The sequence below is a fragment of the Strigops habroptila genome, chromosome 4 (assembly GCF_004027225.2).
Source record: "Strigops habroptila isolate Jane chromosome 4, bStrHab1.2.pri, whole genome shotgun sequence".
NCBI classification, from domain to species: Eukaryota; Metazoa; Chordata; class Aves; order Psittaciformes; family Psittacidae; genus Strigops; species Strigops habroptila.
The window spans coordinates 52,824,539-52,844,476 of record NC_046358.1 but is presented as its reverse complement, the minus strand read 5'-3'; the positions used below and the strand labels follow the sequence as shown (position 1 = coordinate 52,844,476).

The following is a 19,938-nucleotide window of genomic DNA, read 5'->3' as shown; positions in this document are numbered from 1 at the left end:
ATCATTCTTTCTAACATGGAGCAAAACATCCAAGACCAGCATTTATCAGGAATTAAGAATAGCACAAAAGCTAAAAGAACAAAGCATGTACTACCTCCTTTTTTTCCTTTTTTTTTTGCACATAAATCAAGATACTGATATCTCGGAAGTTCAAATTTCCTATTACTTTTGTGTCAGCTAGAGTTTTCAATAAATTGATTGTAAGCTCCACTTTTCTACTGTGCACATTTTTAAGTGCAATCAAAACCACACAAGATGATTTCCTACCACAGACTGCATGCACTCCCAGCCTTTGGAAGCAAGACTTACATTTGTTGCCTGAGTATTATTTCCTTCTTTCCTTTACATAACTTTCAGCTGCTCTGAAGTATAAGCTGGTAGTAAATACCCAAAGCATGACTCAAATACTGATGAAAAATTCTGGAGCCTTTTTTAAAGAAAATTTCTAGGTAAAAGAAAAAGCATGACTTGCCATATGCTATGAAAATATCAAAATCCCTAAGAGAACCCAGGGGGACTTTTTGGTGAAAACAAAACATTGCAATTTCAGCAACAAAGATCTGTCATCATGTTGATTTCTAATACAGGGGAAAAGGAAGTCCCAGAATTAGTTAAGTCTTGTTTGAATCAGATCCAGAGTTCAAGGAATTTAATGGAAAAAACAGTTAAGTATTTGATTAAGTGCTGGACTAGGTCACAGGCCTGATCTTAAGATTTCTGAGACTGGAAGGTATGGACAGATGTTGCTGTTCTAACTGAAGACAACTGGAAATTTCAAGATGTGCTATGAATGAGAAAGAAAACCCACTGCAGGTTAATAATTCATTATTATTAATAAACAGTGGAAGAGGGGGAACAATGACATCCAAGAAATAGAACAACTTGTCCCTCATTTCACTCCCACCATACCAGCAGGCTGGAATGCTGCTACGCCCATGTCATTATTCCATCTTCAGGACCTGTATCTTGAATCTGACTTCCCCCTCTGCCCTCCTTTTCCCCGATTTTTTAGTCAGCTCTGTCAGGCTTTCTACTGCCATTCATTTGAATGTCTTTCCATGGTCACCTGTACATTCAAACTGATCTCTTTTGTCTGTTTTCCATCCTCAAGTCTTGTGACTCAAAAAATGTCACATAAAGCAAAATCAAATCACATTCTTCCCCTCCTGCTCAATTCCTCTAACCTTAACCATGTACCTGAGCAAAACTTCATGTCACTCAAGCAGAAGTGACCTTGATGGCAGGTGACAAGAACTAGTTAGTCACTAAGAGGACTGACAACATGCAGATAGGGAAGGAAAGCTAAGGTCATATAAGAAATGGTGACTGGGCAAACGGGAAGAAAAGCAGGACTGGAATTTTTCTTTCAAATGCACTTCAAATCCAACTACCTAAGCAGAAAAGCATCAAGTCACTCAGGTATGCCACAACAAAGTCAAACAATACCAGTGACTGCCAAGCAGCCTAAACAATTCCTCCAAGAGACAGAAACTTCTGATACAACACACACATCTTCCTACCAACATTCTTCAAACGCAATAGGAGTGTCTTGCACAGGTGCACATGGAGGTTGCACGAGTGACAACTGCAGATCTGCTATACTTCAAACAACACAAGTACACACAACAGCTTACTTCTCCCCCTCCACCCAACAGCCTGAGAGCTCTCTAGACTGAAGGTCAACAGTTCAGAACTTACTATCACAGCTTTGCTCGAGAACAAGTTCACCTTTTCCCCTTCATGAATGTCAGCTCATTGGCAGGTTTGCTTATTTTCAGAAAATTTGAGTGGAGAGCAGCTGCAGACACTTGCTTACCTTGTTCCAATGGTTTGTATTGCAAATCTTGACAGTTTATTTGCAGCTGAATGTGAATGAAGAATTCCTACATAAAAGGCTTTCTTAGTTTAGCACTGAAGACCTGCATAAGAAGTCTCTCTTTGCATTCACTTCAAAAACATTGGCATAGCACACTGGCTCTACATCTTGCCTGGCAGAGACAGACCTCCATCAGGACATCAAAACGCAACATCACTAAGCTCTGGACACCAACAAGGAAAGGAGTTTCTTTACTTGATTAGAAGCATTCCACCGTCTGCTCCATGCCTTACAAGTAGAAAGCCTTAGCTGATTTTGTACAATGCTTTATTCTGCAAACAAGGCATACTGACATAACTGGGCATTTAGTTCTGAATGAATGAGCAACAACTTAGTTTTAATATTCAACCATGTACCATATACAATGAACTATTATTCACTCTTTATACTACAGCAGCATCTAGAGGTCCTGACTGACGACAAAGCATTTCATATGTCAAGCTCTCAAGATATGTCATTACTTCTTAAAGTTTTCAATTTATATAGGCAAGACAAAGGAGAGAAAATGCAGTTCTCAACCTTTCAGAGTGAAGATCAGATGCAGATATGAAACACTAGATCAGGACCAGGAACAAACCAAAGTACTCCTTCCTTTCTCCTTATCACTCCAAATCACTCTTTGCACTTCCAAAAGTGTGTTTGTGTTGCAGATGTGAAAAAGGGAACATTTCAAATAACCAAGTCATATTTATTAAATAATTGTTAAATAATTTGTTGGATTCCTCTGAAATCAAATGCAGCAACAGCATACACAGTCAAAATATGCTCAATACAGCGACCCCTGTGTTACAGGGCACACATAGTAGCTGTGACTAATCAAGGAACAGAATTATTTAGAGGGAATGATTACTGAAACAGGAGAACATGTTTATTCAGTACATACTGGAGGAAATCCAAGGTATAAATCTCAGACAGAACCGCCCAAAAAAAGCATGACAAACTGTTCAGTACATGTAACAGAGACACTGTTGTATCTAGAAAATGACATTGAGAAAAGTCACTAAACAGCAGTTTAGACAAGTAAAAAGGTCACAGCCTGGAGCAGTATATTGCAATGAAGAACCACAACCAACACATGGATTAAAAATAATAAACCACTTTAAAGTCTCAATTCTGCGCTTTTTGCAGGGGATCCATTTGATTATTGTTACAGATTCTTTCAATATCTGTAATACAGTTATAATCAGCTCCATAGTCAGTTCAAGTTTCTCATCCATTGAATAGAAAAAGTATACACCCTTGAAAATCAGGCCATGAACTATAACCGCTGTAAAACCAAGGAGAGGTGAAACCCTTGCAGCTCATATTCCCACTCTAATTCCTTCCCTGTCATGTGTAAGCTGATACATCATTAGAAAGTCTCCATATCCTCAGAGTCCTTCTCTGAATATTTTGTAATTCTGTAAGGCTGCTTCCCTGGCAAGCCTGCTTTAAAAATTAAACCACTGTTTAGCAACAGTAGGTCTCATTAAAAGGTGCATTTACCACACAGTAGTATTCTCTATATTTAGCACTTGAAATACATCAAATACCACAGCAAATGTAACTACCGTGGGTGGTAAACATCTAGTTTAACGGCATTCACTGTATTTGTGTGAAAACCAGTTTTATAAATAGCTTCCAAAACTCTGCTCAACATGGGCAGCTAGTAATATTTGAAGATAATTCACACATTTTCATTTCTCCTACCAAAGAAAGCATTAGGCCTACATTCTCTGCCAAGCACCCACCTGGGACAAGTACTGTGGGCATGCTCTGAACCGTAACTCAGCTGGGCTGCGAAACAGATGTCAGAACTAACCTGAAATTACCAGGAGCATTCTGGTCTGCCTTCTAGGCTGGGAAACTTGTAAAAACTTTCTGGTTAGATTTTGATGTCTTCCTATTCAAAAGCAGCTGGAAACACAGGAGCTATGTTGGATCAAACTGTCCTCAACAGCTACAGCTGACTTATGTCCTTTGACAAGAACTTTTCTATTGTTTCTCTAAGCAGTAGCTTCAGAAACTTCAGGTTTGGTTTGCAAGTTAACGATAATTCATGCAGATATGCATCCCTATAAATCTATAATAAATTGATGTCAAGCACAGAACATAATTCCTCAGAAATACTGCTTTCACAGTTTAATCAAGATACAGCTAGTTCAGAAGGGCCTCATTCTCCCCTTTTGCCAGCCTTCTAAACTATATCTCCCTTTTCAGTTTTTAAATCCTAGTCTTCTGTTTAAAATGTCTGTATGCATATATTTATGTTCACTGGCATTTCTCTGTGATACAAACTGTATTTTCCGAGATGGTGACAAATCCAGTAGAAGTTGGCAGGTGCAACACAAACTCATCATGACATAAAGATGTAGTAATAAAAGACCAGAAGGGGCCATATGCCTCCACCTTCTCAGACCATTTCCTCAGACTGAATTTATACACACATGATAAGTGATTAAGCAGACCGTTTCTTCCTCAAAGACTTCTCAGAAGAACAAGAAGTAGTCATTCTTTCTTCAGTGGTATTGCATCAAGGCAAAATGTTTGTCATTCTATCTGTGGGTAAGAAGCTAAATTCCTGTGAAAAGGACCCATGAAACCATTTTTAAACCAGTACAGTTTTATATGCATATTCGTTCCTTTTAGTCTTAGAAAAAACTTCTGCAGTTTCAAACTATTGTGTTCATAATGGGCAATCCTCTTGTAGTGCTTCTGAGCTACGCAATCCAAAGATGTCCATCCACATCCATGATGGTATGATTTCAGGTGTGCTGAGTCTAATGTGGAGTTTGACAAAGGGCCATGGAGTGTCCTGCCCCACATCCAATTAAGATCTGCTTTGCATAACCAAGAGCTTTGACTGGCTTTGGGACGTGAACATTTGCTTCTGTGCCATCACCACACATCCCATGCTCGTTCCATCCCCAAGAGAAGCACTGGTCACCTAAAAAGAGGATACAAAATACAGAATAAAGGCCACAGAAATACAACAGCTTTGGTTAGTTTTGGGGAGCAGATTTTTCAATTCATCTTCTAATTAGTTTCCAAGCAATTCTGCTAAGGTGGGGAAAATGTTCTGTTGAAAACGTACAGAAACCCAAATGAATTATTCTCTATCTTGTTCCATATTATTAAGAACATGAGATTAAAATAACAAATACATTTCAAAATCACTTAGTAAATACATGGTTCAGTATTGATACAGAGCCCACAAAATCTATGCATTTTAAGGACCTTCCCTGAAAAGATGTGGAATCCCTGTCTTTAAAGTTCTCCCTAGTAAGCAAAACTACCACAAACCAAGCCCAGTGACTTTAATCACTCACAGCATGATCTGCAGGACTTTGGAACACAGAGTCACAGAGCAGCCAAATTACATTTCATACCTACTTTCAAGTTCGCATCTCACCTTTTTCCTTTAAATACATGTCTCCAACAACTTGCCTTACTCCTAATCATCCTACCTCTTCTGCTTGCTTTGACATCATTTCACTGCTTTTATTACCCTTATTTTTCCTCATTATTATTTATTTTTGTAACATCAACTCTTTTATATCCCAAATCATGATCCATGTATTATTATTACCACATAGTACTCTTTCTTGAGGCACTGTATGTAAATTTTGTTCTATAAATGGCTGGCATAATAAAAAAAAATCCACCAAACCCCCTCTTATTCTGAACTACAAGACATATTTTCTCTCTCTTTCTTTTCTTTATTTGGCTGTCACAGACTGTGCCTGTGAATTTCTAATAAAAAAGAAAGCCATCCTGCAATATAATCATGTTTCTGATGCTACTGTTATTTTTGAAAAGCAGCAGGTATTAACAGCATGAAGTACCATTCTGGAGTCCAAATAATGAGAATGTGGCCAAAATTCACAAAGTCCAATCTCTGTCATAACTCTAAAATAACTTTACTTTCCCAAAGTCAAAACCAAATTATTGAAAAGCTGGCAGGACTATCTTTCTCTCCTGCAAATCCAGTATCATTTCATTATTGCCTGTTTTCTTTACATATTAGTATATTAAAGTTCTCCTCTTCTGTAATTAAGTGTAAACATTACTGAAGTCAAATGTAATTAAACAATGTCCTTCAATTTTCTTGACAATCTTTAAGGCAATGGAACACAATAAAACGCCACTAGAACATCATGGTAAGCTAGATACATCTCACTTCATACAGCAGCTCCATGATTCTTATCTCAGATGGCATCAACTTCTCTCATGACTATGCATGCACAATTTTGACAGCCCCAACTATATATCATAAATGCATATACACGTGCTGCAGAAAGGTACCAAAAAGTAAATGTGCAACACATTTCATCTAAGTATCAACAGATCAGAACATCTAAGAGGTTAACTGCATTTTTTTTTTTTTTTAAGGTTCCAGGTAAAAATATTTATGTAAATATTAACAAGCAGGAAGAAAACATCACAAACTGAAACTAGACATATCACAGAACAAATATGCATGTTTGTATGGAGAATCACTACACAAGACTCAAGGATTTCTCTCCACTCCTCCCCCCAGTCCTGTCCCACCAGGACAAGGGAGAGGAAACCAGAAAGCTTTTGGTCACCTTAAATTACAAACTGCTCATTGGAACATTAATGGCACAATAAATATTCAAAGCAGCACTGCAGTAGGATATTAACCTCTCAAAGTGATAAATATATATCTTTTGAAAAAACATCACAGAAAAATTTACAAGCTAGGAAGCCCCCAGACAAGAACATCTCCCCTAAAATAAGAATCACTGAGTCTTTTTCAGCCTTTATTTCTCCAAACATGTAGAAAGGCCACCAAATAGAATACTCTACATGACTCCAGTGGGCTCCAAGGTTACTGAAATAAAGAGTGAAAACGCAATAGAAAAACAGAGAGTAACTAGGATTTATGAATGGTCTTATACAAAAATGCCTCATATATAGCTGGAGAGCCAGTCAGAAACGTGTAGGGATGAAAGGGCAGCTGACAGATATAGAACAACAGGCCACAGAAATTATTCTCATCACCATCAAGTCATAAGGCAGGCATGCTAAAAGGCAGAGAATTATTGTTGTGAAAATAAAATGTACACTATACCACACCTGGCTGTAGGTGATTTAGAGAAAGGTTTGTACATAGAAGAAGCCAGATGCTAGATTTGTGTCAGAGAAAAAAGAATTTGCAGAAAACACACAGAGTTTGCAATAACGTATTAACAAAGCTTGGAGGAGGCCTGGGCAAAATGACTGCAGTGCCACTGGCCAGGAGAGAATAAGCAGCTGTGTGAATCACTGGCACAGAACTTGAAGTCAATGAAGATCAAAGATAATGAAGCACCTATTTAAAAAAAAAAAACAAAAAACCAAAAAAAACCCCAAAAAAAACCCTAAACCAGGAGGAATATCTGCAGAGTTAAGAGAAGTCAAAAGAGGGGAGATTCAGGTTGGACGTGAGGATGACAGGTTTTTTTATGAGGGTGGTAAAATACTGGCACAGGTTGCCCAGAGAGGTGGTGGATGTGCCGTCCCTAGTGACATTCAAGGCCGGGCTAGAGGTTGTTCTGGGCCCAGTTGAAGTTGTCCCTGCTCATTGCGAGAGGGTTGGACTAGATGACCTTTGAACATCTCTTCCAACCCAAACTATTCTAGGATTCTATGATTACGGGGAGCTAATGGGCTTGCCTCTGGACAAAGGGAACCATTTCAATTCTTTTTCCTTCCTCCATATTCCCACCCCACCTTTTTCCTTTTTTGTTTTTTTTTTGTTTTCTTTTTGATTGCTTCTATTCAGTTCATTGCTGATAAAAACCTCAACACAGCCCCAGCAGCCCTACATGCTTTCATGGGAAAACTCCATTTTTATGCCTGTGCCAGACCTTCCCAGGATGAAAGACTATTAGAATGATGTGTATTAATACAGCTACAAATTGCTTCTAACCAAATTTATAAAAAAAGCATTGTAGCCTGATCTCAAACAAAATGATCTGTGTTTGGCAAGGTGAGGAGAGAAAGTTGCTCTGTGTCACTGGTTAAACGAAACAGCACAATACTTCACTTTTTTCCCCTTTTAAAATATAAATACTCGAAGTACAAACAAAATCACAGAACTCAGATGCAGCATAATCCCAAGGGAATTTCACTTGAGTTCACAGTCATGCAAACGAAAGCCTACAGTAAGACTATGCAGGTTTTTTTCCCTAAACATTAAATATACAAAAAGTGGGGAGAAAAAAAAACCTTAACAAATCTGTTGGTTTTGGTCACAGAAAACAAGAAGAGGTTATTGCCCTTCCCCGATTTGCAACAATTATCTCTAGGCTTTTTTCAAGGTAACCGAACTGACAACTGCAATCCACAGGTTGATTAAACTGGAGAAAAGTACTTCTAGGTAAAATAAAGCTGCAGCATACTGGACAGAAGACAGGATTCTGAGGAAAGTAGAGGATTTAGAGTCACTCGTTGCTGACTGCTCTGTTCTTCAGATGTTCTTCAGTGTTAGCATATAAGATGCTCTAGGTAAGATTCACTGCACTGAACTTCAGCCACCTAAAAATCAAGCAACTTGGCTATAGATCAGTATCCTCTAGGTTTCCTCAAGAGCCAACTGAGTCACCTAAATCTCTCCAACAGGCAATTCATCTTATCCAAACACTGGCATCAAATCTATCTCTGGTGCCTATAGAGGGAGACCAAGTGACTGTCTTAGCCTAGGCATATCAGTTTTCCACAGCTGAAGACAGGTTATGATAAACCACATCCTTACAATTGGTCTGAAGGTAAAGCACGAAAAACTGGAAACAAGGAAGCTACAAATATTGGTGCAGCCTAGTTTCAGGCTACAAACAGTCTGCTTTTAAACCAGCCTGTGCCCTGAAGGCTTATCACTGACGTCTCTCCTCTGCTTCTCCTCTTTCAACTCTTCCAAACACACAAACAGAAGCTGGCTTTAAAGACAATTCAAGTATCTTGAAACCAAGCTATTCATCAGGCAGCTTCACATTTTAAGGTCCATTTTAGTACAACAGCTCTACTGTATAGGCCCTTGTGCTCTTAGCAATACTCCACGACACCTCAATTTTATTTCTTTTTAACCTTAAATGAGTGCTACTCTACAGATGGTTATAGATAAAGTTACACTAGGCAAGAGATCAGGTCAGGGCAAGCCAAACAGCACCAGGGCTGGAACCATGAACAAAATTCAGGTGTCTCAGCCACTCCCCCTTGGCTATTTGAAAGCATTCAAAACCTAACAAGGAGCAATGTAATACTACACAGAAGAGATTTAGATGCTACTTCTCCCGAAGAGTTGTAAGACACAAGTGAGTAAGTTGTCTTATTTTTTTCAGGATATTTCCAGGGTGCTGCGTAAAATGAAAGGAAAGAAATATTCTCCTAAACTTCTGTGGTTTTGTTAGCAACAATTATGTCATTAGTGAAAAAGATCTGCAATTGTACAATATAAGAAACGGGCTTGATACCAATTGTTTTCTGCAGAAAAACATGAAAATATATTACTAACTGAAAGTGTATGTAAGCATTCTGCAAAATCTCATTAAAGGCAAATTTTGGTAAGTGGAATATAAAATGACATGATCCCAAGAAGTTACATGGTACCTCCAAGAGTAGAAAATAACTAAGATATTCATATAGTAGCAGTTTTATTATGGAGCTATATTTATACCCACATTTTAAGGAGCAAGCTATGGTGCACTCCAGGCACCCAATCCAACTGCAGCTGAGTTGCTCAGGACCATGGCCCTCAGATATGCGTGTCTGACTCTGCAGCAAGTAAGCTGGTTAAAAATCACAGGCATTGCAGTGCTAAAACAATTACAGATAGGAAACGACATATGTTTTCAATATGAAGTATAAAGTCATGGTGCTAAAGATGATGCTGATTTCAAAGTTAGACTCCAGACCACATTCTGGCCTCACTCCACCTTTGCATCGTTAATAGCTCTCTGAAGCAGCAGACCTAGGCCACTCAGTCCCCTCCCCAGCAGTGATTTTACACAAATGATCATCAGATGACTTCAGGTCGTACATCTGTTGTTCATCCTGGTACCTGGAAAGAACAACTTCAAATGGCTTCAAACAGCTACTCATACCAAATGTATGAAGCCTGCACAACTTGAACTTCTCTGACTTGGTGCTCTAAACTAATATCTTATATTTTTGTTTCGGGTTTTTTTTTGGTTGGTTGGTTGGTTTTTTTACAGCAGAAGCACTATCTTGCTAGTTGGACCTTCTCTATGCCTGTACTTGTATACTGTGTAATACAGCAGGGACTTCAAACTGGGTCAAGGGCCTCAAGGCCAACTGTCAAAATACCCAATTACAATATACAACTAACTACTGAAGAGAGTCAGAAAATCAGCTTGAGTATACAAGATGCCTAGTACGGCTTAGGGAGCCACAGTGGTATGTGGAGTACTGTAAAATGGAGCAATTAGGCTACACATCTCCTTTGAAATTAATTTCTTTGGGAAAGTCTAATTCAGTGTCTATCCCACAAACGGCAAAGAGCAGTACAGAGCACATCTTATTTTTTCTATCCTCATTTCCATAGGATATGAAGAGCCAACAGTTACAAAATGGGAAGGGGAAAGAATTATATTTATGATAATATAAATTCCAAGCCTGCAGTGAAGGGCATGTAGCACATCTGGCACAGCCTGAAAACTGTATATGGGAAGGGAGCAATGCAGAAGTAGGGAAAGACACCATAAGAATGGCACTTATCAAAAAGCCTTAGCAGTTTCATACAAACATGATGCACTATTTTAAGCATCGGACAAATAACTGAGCTAATTCACTAAAGGCAATGCTATCTTGCTAATATACAATGACTATTCTGACAATTTTGTTCTCATAGGGCACTTCGAAACAGGAGGTGAATGGCTCACTGCACAAATTAATACACATCTATTTAAAAGAATCATTCCATGTTACATCAAACAAGCCACTGTTTAGGTTACCATTCAAGCTAGTTTATGATGCATTTTATTTTTTCCTTCTCAGTTATGCATTGCCACTTTGAAGGCAAAAACATGAAGAAGAAATTCATGAAACTGTACACTAGGATTTAAAACCATCAGACTTGTAATTACAGATTTCTTGGGCCTCTGACTTTTACACTTTCTGTGGTGAAACCAAAGTCCTCTAAGATGAAGATGTTTGCTTTGCTGTGCATAGGTAGCAAAGAGAGAAACCTATTGCAAGGATTAACTGTTCACATTTCTGTTTCCACAGGGAAACACAAATGCTACTTACGATGACTAAAGCTTACGGTTGCTGTGCAAGGTTTTCCTTTTGGTTTTACTCAAACATGTCAATTCCTTCCCAACAGGAAAGCATCTCCAACTCAACACAGAACAAAACCTGGGCTCACGACTTTGTGCAAGACTGAACGTAACTGGTCCACTGACAATACATGAGGATTATATCATACATGAAGCAGCTGCAGTGCAGAGAGGATTAAGCATTAAAGATGCTTTTTTTTACACCTGTAGAAGACAAGAAAATCTTTAAATTGTGGTGTCCTAAGCACAGGACAAGAACACCTGACAAATTAGTTCATGGAGAGATTTATCTTGAGGCTCTGAATGTGGCACTAGTGTCTGCTCCACCAGAATATCAGGCATGGCAGAGAGTGATATTCATTCCAAACTTGTATCACTGCCTCTCAAAATGACAGGCATTAAATGTCTCACAGTGCTTTAACTTTGTATGACCAGAACTAGACAATCACGACCTCATCACAGAGCCAGAGACTGCAGTCTCATGACCCTCTGTACGATGTGAACAGAACATACAGAAAAAACCTTATTCTAAGTGCTTAGTAAGAGGTCATCCATGCAAAATAAAATGGATGAAAGAGTATGTCAAAGCACATCGAGAAGAGAGCAAGTCATTCAAGTGTTCCATGTGACCACACGGTGCCATGGCCATTTGCACTCATGTATTCTGGGTATAAAGCATTACCATTTCAAATCTATACACACTTTAAACTGATGTAAATTATTATACAAAGAAAAGGAGGGGACAGCTGCGATTCATTCTAATGTGCAACATTATGTCCAAGACCTAGAATTGAAGGCCATCCTCACTAGGAAAAGTAATAGATGATAAAAAGTTCAGTGATGAACGCAGAAGCAAGAATCTGACAAACCCCTCAAACTGCGTAACAGTACTACATGTAGCTTTCAAAGCACTAAGCAAATCATAGGGCAGGAGAAGGTACAGACAGATGGCAAGCTGAGCAGCAGCATGCAGGTGAAATGGTGCTTCCTCCTACTATGTTGGCTGAAGTCAGATACAAGAGACCCCACTGGGCTCTCCTCAAGAAAGAGCAGCTAGGTTGGAAAAGAAGATTTTGGAAATGCTTTGGTGCTCAACACATTTTATAAAGCGACTCTTTGTATCATACACTGCTGTATTTACAAGTACACAGTTTTAAGGTGATCATGCAGACCAAGCTATATAAAAAATACTTACAACACAACAAAAGGTAAAAAGATATTCCATATGGTCACATACACCTTCAATTTCTTCTTATCCAACTGCTATTTTCTTCCCCTGAAGGGCTGTTTGCACTGAACAAAAGTGAGCATTCTGGGGTTTATCTCTGAAGGTGTCCTTTTCTGCAGAACACAATTCTCTAACTCAGAACCAAGAAGTAAAATGTGTAAACCTTCCATATGGACATCTTCTGTAAAATAGCTTTGTGTTTAAATGGGCTTTAGTTTGGACTTCTCCCCTTTCATTTTCCCTTATCTATTGCAATGCTGCATTTTGCTCAAGTTTCAAGACACATGATATGAATGTGCATTACGGTCGAGTGAAGTCTAAAAAAACCTGCTTATTGATATTAAACAAGGGAGGGCTTTTTTTCCCCATGCTTAACAAGTAATCTGAGGTGAAGTCCAGAAGTCATAAGCTAAAGTGTTAGAAATGCAAAAATTAAAAATCAAGGAAACAAATGGTCACTGAGTTTCTCAGTTTCCTTCTTAGTCATTGAACTAGTAGATTTTCTCACAGCTACACAAACATTGCCTCAGAAAAAAAGTAGTTGCCACTCCGCAGTAACATTATTAGAATGCCTTACTTTGCAAAGTTTCAACTTGTAATCTTAGCGTAACACAATGGCTCAGATGACAGCTCCCCTGCAAGTGTCACAGTGCAGTTTTAACAGTGACAGCACTGTAGTACATGTGTACCTGTAAGAGCTTTAAAATACCTAGCTTGATACAAGCTATAGCATAGCTGTAGTCTGAGAGAGTTCGGGAGGAACCAACCCACCCTTCTGGGCAGGATTTGTGGATTACGTTTCCTCTGTGCTGCAACTGTTGTACTTGAGTTAACCTACTTGTATCTGGTTCGAGTGTGCCTATACCACACTGTACTGTAGTGCAAGCGCACATTTAATAAAACTGTGGGTCATTGTGCCTTGGCTGTCTGTCTCCATTTTTGTGCCTATATTTATAGGGACTCTCATACTTGCTACTGTGTTGGGGTCTAAATAGGGAAACTCAACATCTACTCAGGTACAATGGTTGGGTCATTTGAGCACCTAGAAAAAGGTCAAAAAGTAAATTGCTTAGTAACCTCCCCTCATTAACACTGCTGACACTTATAACTATCATTGCCCTCCTATCTCATGTAACAGTTCTGTGAACTAACAACATCCCTTTCAAAGAAGAAAATAGAGGGGTAGATGACAGAGCTGTGACAAAAGCAAGCAAGCAAAAAAAAAAAAAAAAAAGATACATATTACATCCCACGATTCAGACTTCAAACACAGACCTTGAAGAGATTCACTTCAAGAGTATGCACCAAAGGCAAGTCATGTTTGCTCAAAGGGGCAGATGAAATACTTTTACCTGGGGTTGGCTCTGAAGGGCTGGGCTTAACTTTCAATTGCAAGTTAAACAGTAGCTGAATACTGAATAAAAATACTTTAAAAGGAAAGCCAACACCCCCCACACACACACAAACTGCAAAGTAATACCACCACAAACTGCACCCTCAGTCCCATCTACCTGGCTAAGCCGTTTCTCTGATTTCAGAGTGGGTTTCCAGAGCCTACTGTAAAGCAGAGCCCAGCTGTTGTAGGTCTTCTGATTTCTTAAGGCTTAGGAAAACATGAGAAACTTTAGCCATATCACCCAGTCAAGAAACTTATGCAAAGTAATGAGCCAGATAATGTTTACCAGATGGGAGACACAAATTTTCTTTCCTTTCCCACCAAAGGCCAGGAAGACCAGCACCTTAGGAATAACAACTCTATTTTTCTAGCTATACTTTTAGAGAAGTATTTTATACTTTAGTGTTCTGGAAAAAAAAAGCAAATGGTCGATACTGGGTATAAAGGAAGTAGTGGGACAAAAGGCTTTGTCAGGTATAATTAAAAAACTAAGCATCATCTGTAAGAATTAAAAATGGTCAGGAAGAGTATCAAAGCAGACAGCTTCAAAGAAAGAAGTGCCCAGAAGGCAGGGTTGGGTCTGTTTCTCCAAACATCAGTTCGAAATCATACATGTCTGCTGAATGAAGTCTGGAGGAATTGCTTGTTGATACTAAGCAAAGGAAGAGCTCTGCCATCAGTATCTGTTAAAAGCAAAGACTGGTTTGCTTAGATAGAAACAGATTTTGACATACACACTTTTCTGGTGCAGAACAGAAATTCTGGGCTTTTACATTTTTACACCTGTAAGGACAAATTTCACTCTATTCTCGTTTACTTTATTCACAAAACTGTTTACCTACAAACCCATAATTCTAAAAAGAAAAGGGAAAAAAAAAAAGGTGAGTTTTAATACTGAGCTGGTAAAACTGGAGCATTTCGAGCAATACACAGAGCTAAAGAGACACTAGCCCTGAAGTGGAATGGAGTACATACGGGTGTCCAAACACACCTTTTACAAACTCAGGCCATTAGTCAGGGAATAACCCTGCTGCAGCTATGGCTTCTCCACGTTTCTACCTTCAGCTTCCTCTGTGGGTCAGATGCCCATATGCTTACTCAAAGGAGTGTCCTGAGATGAAAAACTCCTGCAATTCACCCTGCAGAGATATTTTATGAAAGTTTCTGCACTAGTGTATTTTTCTGGACCCTGGCAAAATAGCCATAATGAAAACATGCATCAGGTGCAGGGATCTTGAGGTTGGAAAGCAAAATCTATCTTTGGCACAGTGACAGAAAGAACAGCTGATGGGCAGAGGGATTCAGAGGCACCATGCCAGCTCCAGAAGGTCAGAGGACCAGAATGGACAACACAAGCTGGGTCCCTGAGATGCTGTTTGGCGCTATCCCAGCTGATCTTCTGCATAACCTCAGGGAGAAGAGGAAACTTGTTGGAATCAAGACAGAAATATGTGGCACCATTTTGGAAGAACTATATCTGCCAAAGATCTGGGATAACAAAGTATTCTTCAGAATAAAACAAACAAACCAACAAATAAAGAATTCAAGAGTTTTGGTTTCCCCACTTGGGAGGAAGCGGAAACACTGGAAATATGGGGTCTCCTTCATGCATTGGCCTTACTGCTCTTTCCAGTGCCCATGCAGAAAGCCAATTTCTTCCTATAGTTGGCACTAGACAATCACAGAGCACAAGCAGCTATAGAAAGCAACCTAGAAAGCAAGCTAGACAGAAAAGAATGCTAGAATTTAAGGTCACATTTGGCACTATGACAAATATTTACCATTAGTCCCAAAGAAAAAGTAACAGCATGAAAGGTGTTAAAGTTATGGATAATATTACTGAGTAAATAGTGTAAAAGATTGAAACAAATCAGCCCAAACAGGGCTGGTGAAATAGGTGAAACAGTTTCAGGTGAAACAGGAAGCTTCAGTTTGCAGCGAGAAAAGCAGGACATGATATGCATTCATGTCCGTAGGACTATATAAAAAACATACGAATGAACACTACACAAAACAGTTCTCACTGACCTGCAACATGAACATGAGAGAAGCTGAATTTAGTCTTTAAACTGCTGCAAAACAGGACACCCAAATATGAAGACAACAAAGTCAGACAATGTTGAGATGTCTCCTTAAATAACTTTAAAACTGTTTTCTCTGGCTCTGCTTCAAAGGACATGTGATAAACTAAAGCCTGCTGAATACCAATAATGAAAGTATTTCTTGTACAATACAGCCAAGAGATCTTTACTCTTCAAGATCACTTACTAACAGAACTGTCTCTATTCATGGGTGAACCAAAAAGCCATTCTCTTGACTCTGGAGGCTTCTTAAATCTACCCAGGAACAGATAAAGCAAGAATTTTCAAGTGTCCAATCAACTTTGCAAAGTGACTCCTCATCCCAAATCATTCAAATGAAATGCTATCTTTCCGTAAAATAGAGCCTCTTTTTATTTTTTTTTTTATGATTATCCACATTTTAAAGCTCTTTGTATAACTTTTGACATGTAAAGGTTAACAACAAAGACCATAACATACATTTACACACATGCAGACATGCATTCTACAGAAAACATACATACAATTATGGATCTTGCACAGGCAAATGGAGGAAATAAGTAGCTAGCACCTATACAGGTAGATGTAGCAGCCAGCACCTTGGCTGTTGCCAGAGTGAGTTAAGACCAAATTGCAAAAAAAACCCCCGCTGTTTTCAACAGCGAATGGTGTAACTTTGGAACTGAAAGATGCACTGCCCATTTGCCACTGCTTTGTTACCTGCTTGCATCTCACTCCATCACCCTTGACAGTCAGTAAATCTGGCTACCTTTTGCAGAACTCTCTGCTTAACAGATTTCATGCTTTCGGACTTTGCATTGCTAGCAACACACACCACCATTTCTTTTCCTATATACATCCATCTGCTGGGTGAATTGGTTTGGAGTGCCTCAGTTGCTGTTAGTGGGATTCAATTTGCCTATGCCAAAAACATCCAGGATGCATCTACTTACATGTATGTACATATGTATGCACATATTCATCCTTCATCTAGCCACTTAACTCATTTCATACTCAACTGACAAACAGGCACTTTCAGAATGGGGTTCATCTCATCCAAGGCAAATAGCTAAAGTCAAAAGAATCATTCTACCACCCTTTCACCCACTTCTGCCTCCGCTGCCTACAGATCTCTGACTAGCTTAGACACACCTTAAAGCTAAAGGGGACAGATCGTGCCCTAGCTACCCAGCCCAAGCTGATTTACAAACTTGTCAGAAGATACTGAGCTTTCTGAAAAATCAGATACTTCAAAGGCAAAATCAGAAACCCACTGAGATTAAGTGCCCCCAAAATCTTTAAACGATCTTGAAAATTGGCATGGTTTAAGCCAGCCAGTGACTCAGAACCACACAGCCGCTCGCTCACTCCCCGCCTTCTCCCCACCCCGCTCCTGGAGGGATGGGGAGGAGAATCGGAAGAATGTAATTCCCATGGGTTGAGATAAGAACAGTCCAGTAACTAAGGTATAATACAAAACCACTACTGCTACCACCAATAATAATAATGGTAAGGGAAATCACAAGGGGAGAGAATATAAAACTAAAAGGGGAAAAGGAAAACAATAGACACAAGTGATGCACAATACAATTGCTCACCACCTGCTGACTGATACCCAGCCTGACCCGAGCAGCGATCTGGGCCTTCCGGGTAACTCCCCCCAGTTTACATACTGGGCATGACGTGCTGTGGTACGGAATACCCCTTTGGCCAGTTGGGGTCAGGTGTCCTGTCTCTGCTTCCTCCCAGCTTCCCCTCCTCCCTGGCAAAGCATAAGACTGAGAAAGTCCTTGATCAGAGCATGCATTACTTAGCAACAACTAAAAACATCGGTGTTATCAGCGTTGTTCTCAGGCTAAAGTCAAAAACACAGCACTGCACCAGCTACTAAGAAGGAGGAAAATGACTGCTATAGCTGAACCAAGGACAAGAATACAGACATGAACTAATCTTCCAAAATGTCATGTATACACAGACAACTCAAAACGTTGCGCAGTTAACAAAAATCTTCTATAGCATGATGATCAGCACTGCATTAGGCGCCACTTCAATAGAAATCACTCTAGTTTCACTGCATCTCCAGTACCCAGTTCGTTCAAAAATACACTACAGGAAAGGAAGCGAAGTGTTGATTCAAAGGCAGTTGTGTATAATTAAAATCAAAGAGGACTTCATAAGTTTATTTAGTTACCAATTTTATTCCCAATTTCTGCATGAGAATGCCTATTACTATTGAGGAAAAACATTACACTTTGGTAATTTCTTAAGAAATAGGAATTATTTTTATGTCTAAGTAGTAGCTCTTTATTATTTAGAACTGTATTTAAATCCTTGTGTTGAAATATTGCTCCATTAATTTCAATACCTCTGACTTTCAACACCTTCTCTCCTCACCAGTATGCCATGCTGAAAGATTGCTGATGGAACTGTTTACTTCCCAGCGTGAAAGGCTACCATTTTCAGCAATTTCTTAGGAGATCTTTCCAATTAATTAGTATACAATTCCCACAACAATTTATTTCATTCTTTTTTAAATTAGGCTGGGGGGAGGGGAGAGGGAAGAGAGGGAAGTGTTTGGTTGCAGGGTTGGTTTGTTTTAGAAAGCTCCCAAAGCTCTCACAGGAAGAAGTATTTCCTGCCCTCTCTGCAAGACATCTCCTTTTTGATGCTTTTTCTGCTGAGAAATTGTCTCTCCAGGGGACAATTAAACAATGACAACTTTGTATTCATTTCAAAGCATAATTCTACTTTTGAAGATTTCATTTGACTAACTTTATACTGACCACAACTTTTCTTCCACAAAGGCAATGTAAGTCAAGATCAGCCTCATCTCAGCATGCACTGGCTAGACCCAAGCCCCAGGAGGTGCAAAAATTACTTAGCTGACAATGTGATTAGGTAACCAGCTTTCTTTCAGGCTGACTACATGCATGGATTCAAAGCTGCTTCTCCAACAGATAATCAGCAAAAGTCTTAATAGTATTTGAGCAGTGGAGCCAAGCCTTGATGGGAATGGCAAGGGGACCAATTGCTTCTTGAAATGAGAAAAGAAGCCATGAGGAAAAAAGTTTGACTGCAGTTGAGAGCAAAATCCTGAGTCATGACCAATTCCTTCATTTCCAGCTATCAGTTTCCGTTACTAATGCTTTGCTCCTCTTCGCCCTGTGGCTCTAAACCTTCTCATTATAGAAGGAGAATTACCCTGCGCAAAGCAAAAATATAATCCTCCTTCCTGAGCTCTGAGTTCTTCCCTCCTGCCAAATGGCAGAAACCATCACAAGAAGCAGCAGACAGTGGGGATGCTGCCTGCATTACTCGCCAAAGGCTACTCACCAGCTGCCGTTTCTGCATTTCCCCACCTCATCTTGACCATTTTAGCTATTTATATTGTTATTTCTTTAGGCCAGGGAACATCTTTCACTGTCTCCTCTTACATGGTTTGACCTCACCTTGATTTTGTGTAATGAAAATTAAAAATAACTCCAAAATTCTGTTTTATTTAATCATCTATAAGATTCACATTGCTCTAAGTCTGAAACTTCAGAAAAAAGTGAATAAAAACCCTGCAGTGAAGGCGTTATTGGGTCCTGGAATCTTGGCTCATCTGTATATTTAGAACATACTTGAAAAATGAACATTCAAATTTAACGTAAGATGAGACATCATGCACTTACTTAACTGTCCTTTCTCACATGGTGACTGATATGATACTTTATTCAGTCATAAAAAGAACTGAAGGAAGGGAATTGTGAAGGTAAAGGCAATTTTTTATAGGTCTGCCTTATAGAGCAATTCCATACAAAAAGGCTCCTCAGTGCTTTTGTTTCCTCATCTACAGGCCAGATAGACATTTGTCTATCCCAGGGAAGATTTTTAAAGTCTATGATTTATGGCTATAATTCATTCCAAATCCTTAAATTAACGGCTATATAGGAAAAAGAAAATAAACCACAATGAAAGTAGAATTCAGTTACGTAACTTCAGTACAGAGATGCCATGTAAAGGCATCTAGGGTTCCTGTGTGCACAGAAGATGTGAGACAAAAAGCTAGTCCTAAGACTCAGTGTCGATTTCAACATTTGTGCTGTACAGACCCTGAA

The 19,938-nt window shown here is 39.2% G+C and overlaps 2 protein-coding genes across 4 annotated transcripts in view; one reads left to right on the top strand and one right to left on the bottom strand.

The window, feature by feature from the left end:
- Positions 1 to 17,260, top strand: part of KCNC1 (potassium voltage-gated channel subfamily C member 1) — a 131,086-nt gene extending 113,826 nt beyond the window's left edge. For 2 of the 3 annotated variants that reach the window (XM_030485238.1, XM_030485235.1), the window contains one exon: positions 11,202 to 13,299. In XM_030485238.1, coding sequence (XP_030341098.1) covers positions 11,202 to 11,383 — 182 coding nt within the window. In that variant the 3' untranslated portion in view covers positions 11,384 to 13,299. Of the gene's footprint in view, positions 1 to 11,201; positions 13,300 to 17,250 lie in introns of those variants that run through there. The other variant, XR_003991315.1, reaches the window with a different exon arrangement.
- The window catches only part of SERGEF (secretion regulating guanine nucleotide exchange factor), a 150,810-nt gene continuing 132,998 nt past the window's right edge, over positions 2,127 to 19,938 (bottom strand). The window contains 2 exon segments of the mRNA XM_030485240.1: positions 2,127 to 4,650; positions 4,653 to 4,802. Of these exon segments, the coding sequence (XP_030341100.1) occupies positions 4,406 to 4,650; positions 4,653 to 4,802 (395 nt within the window). The 3' untranslated portion in view covers positions 2,127 to 4,405.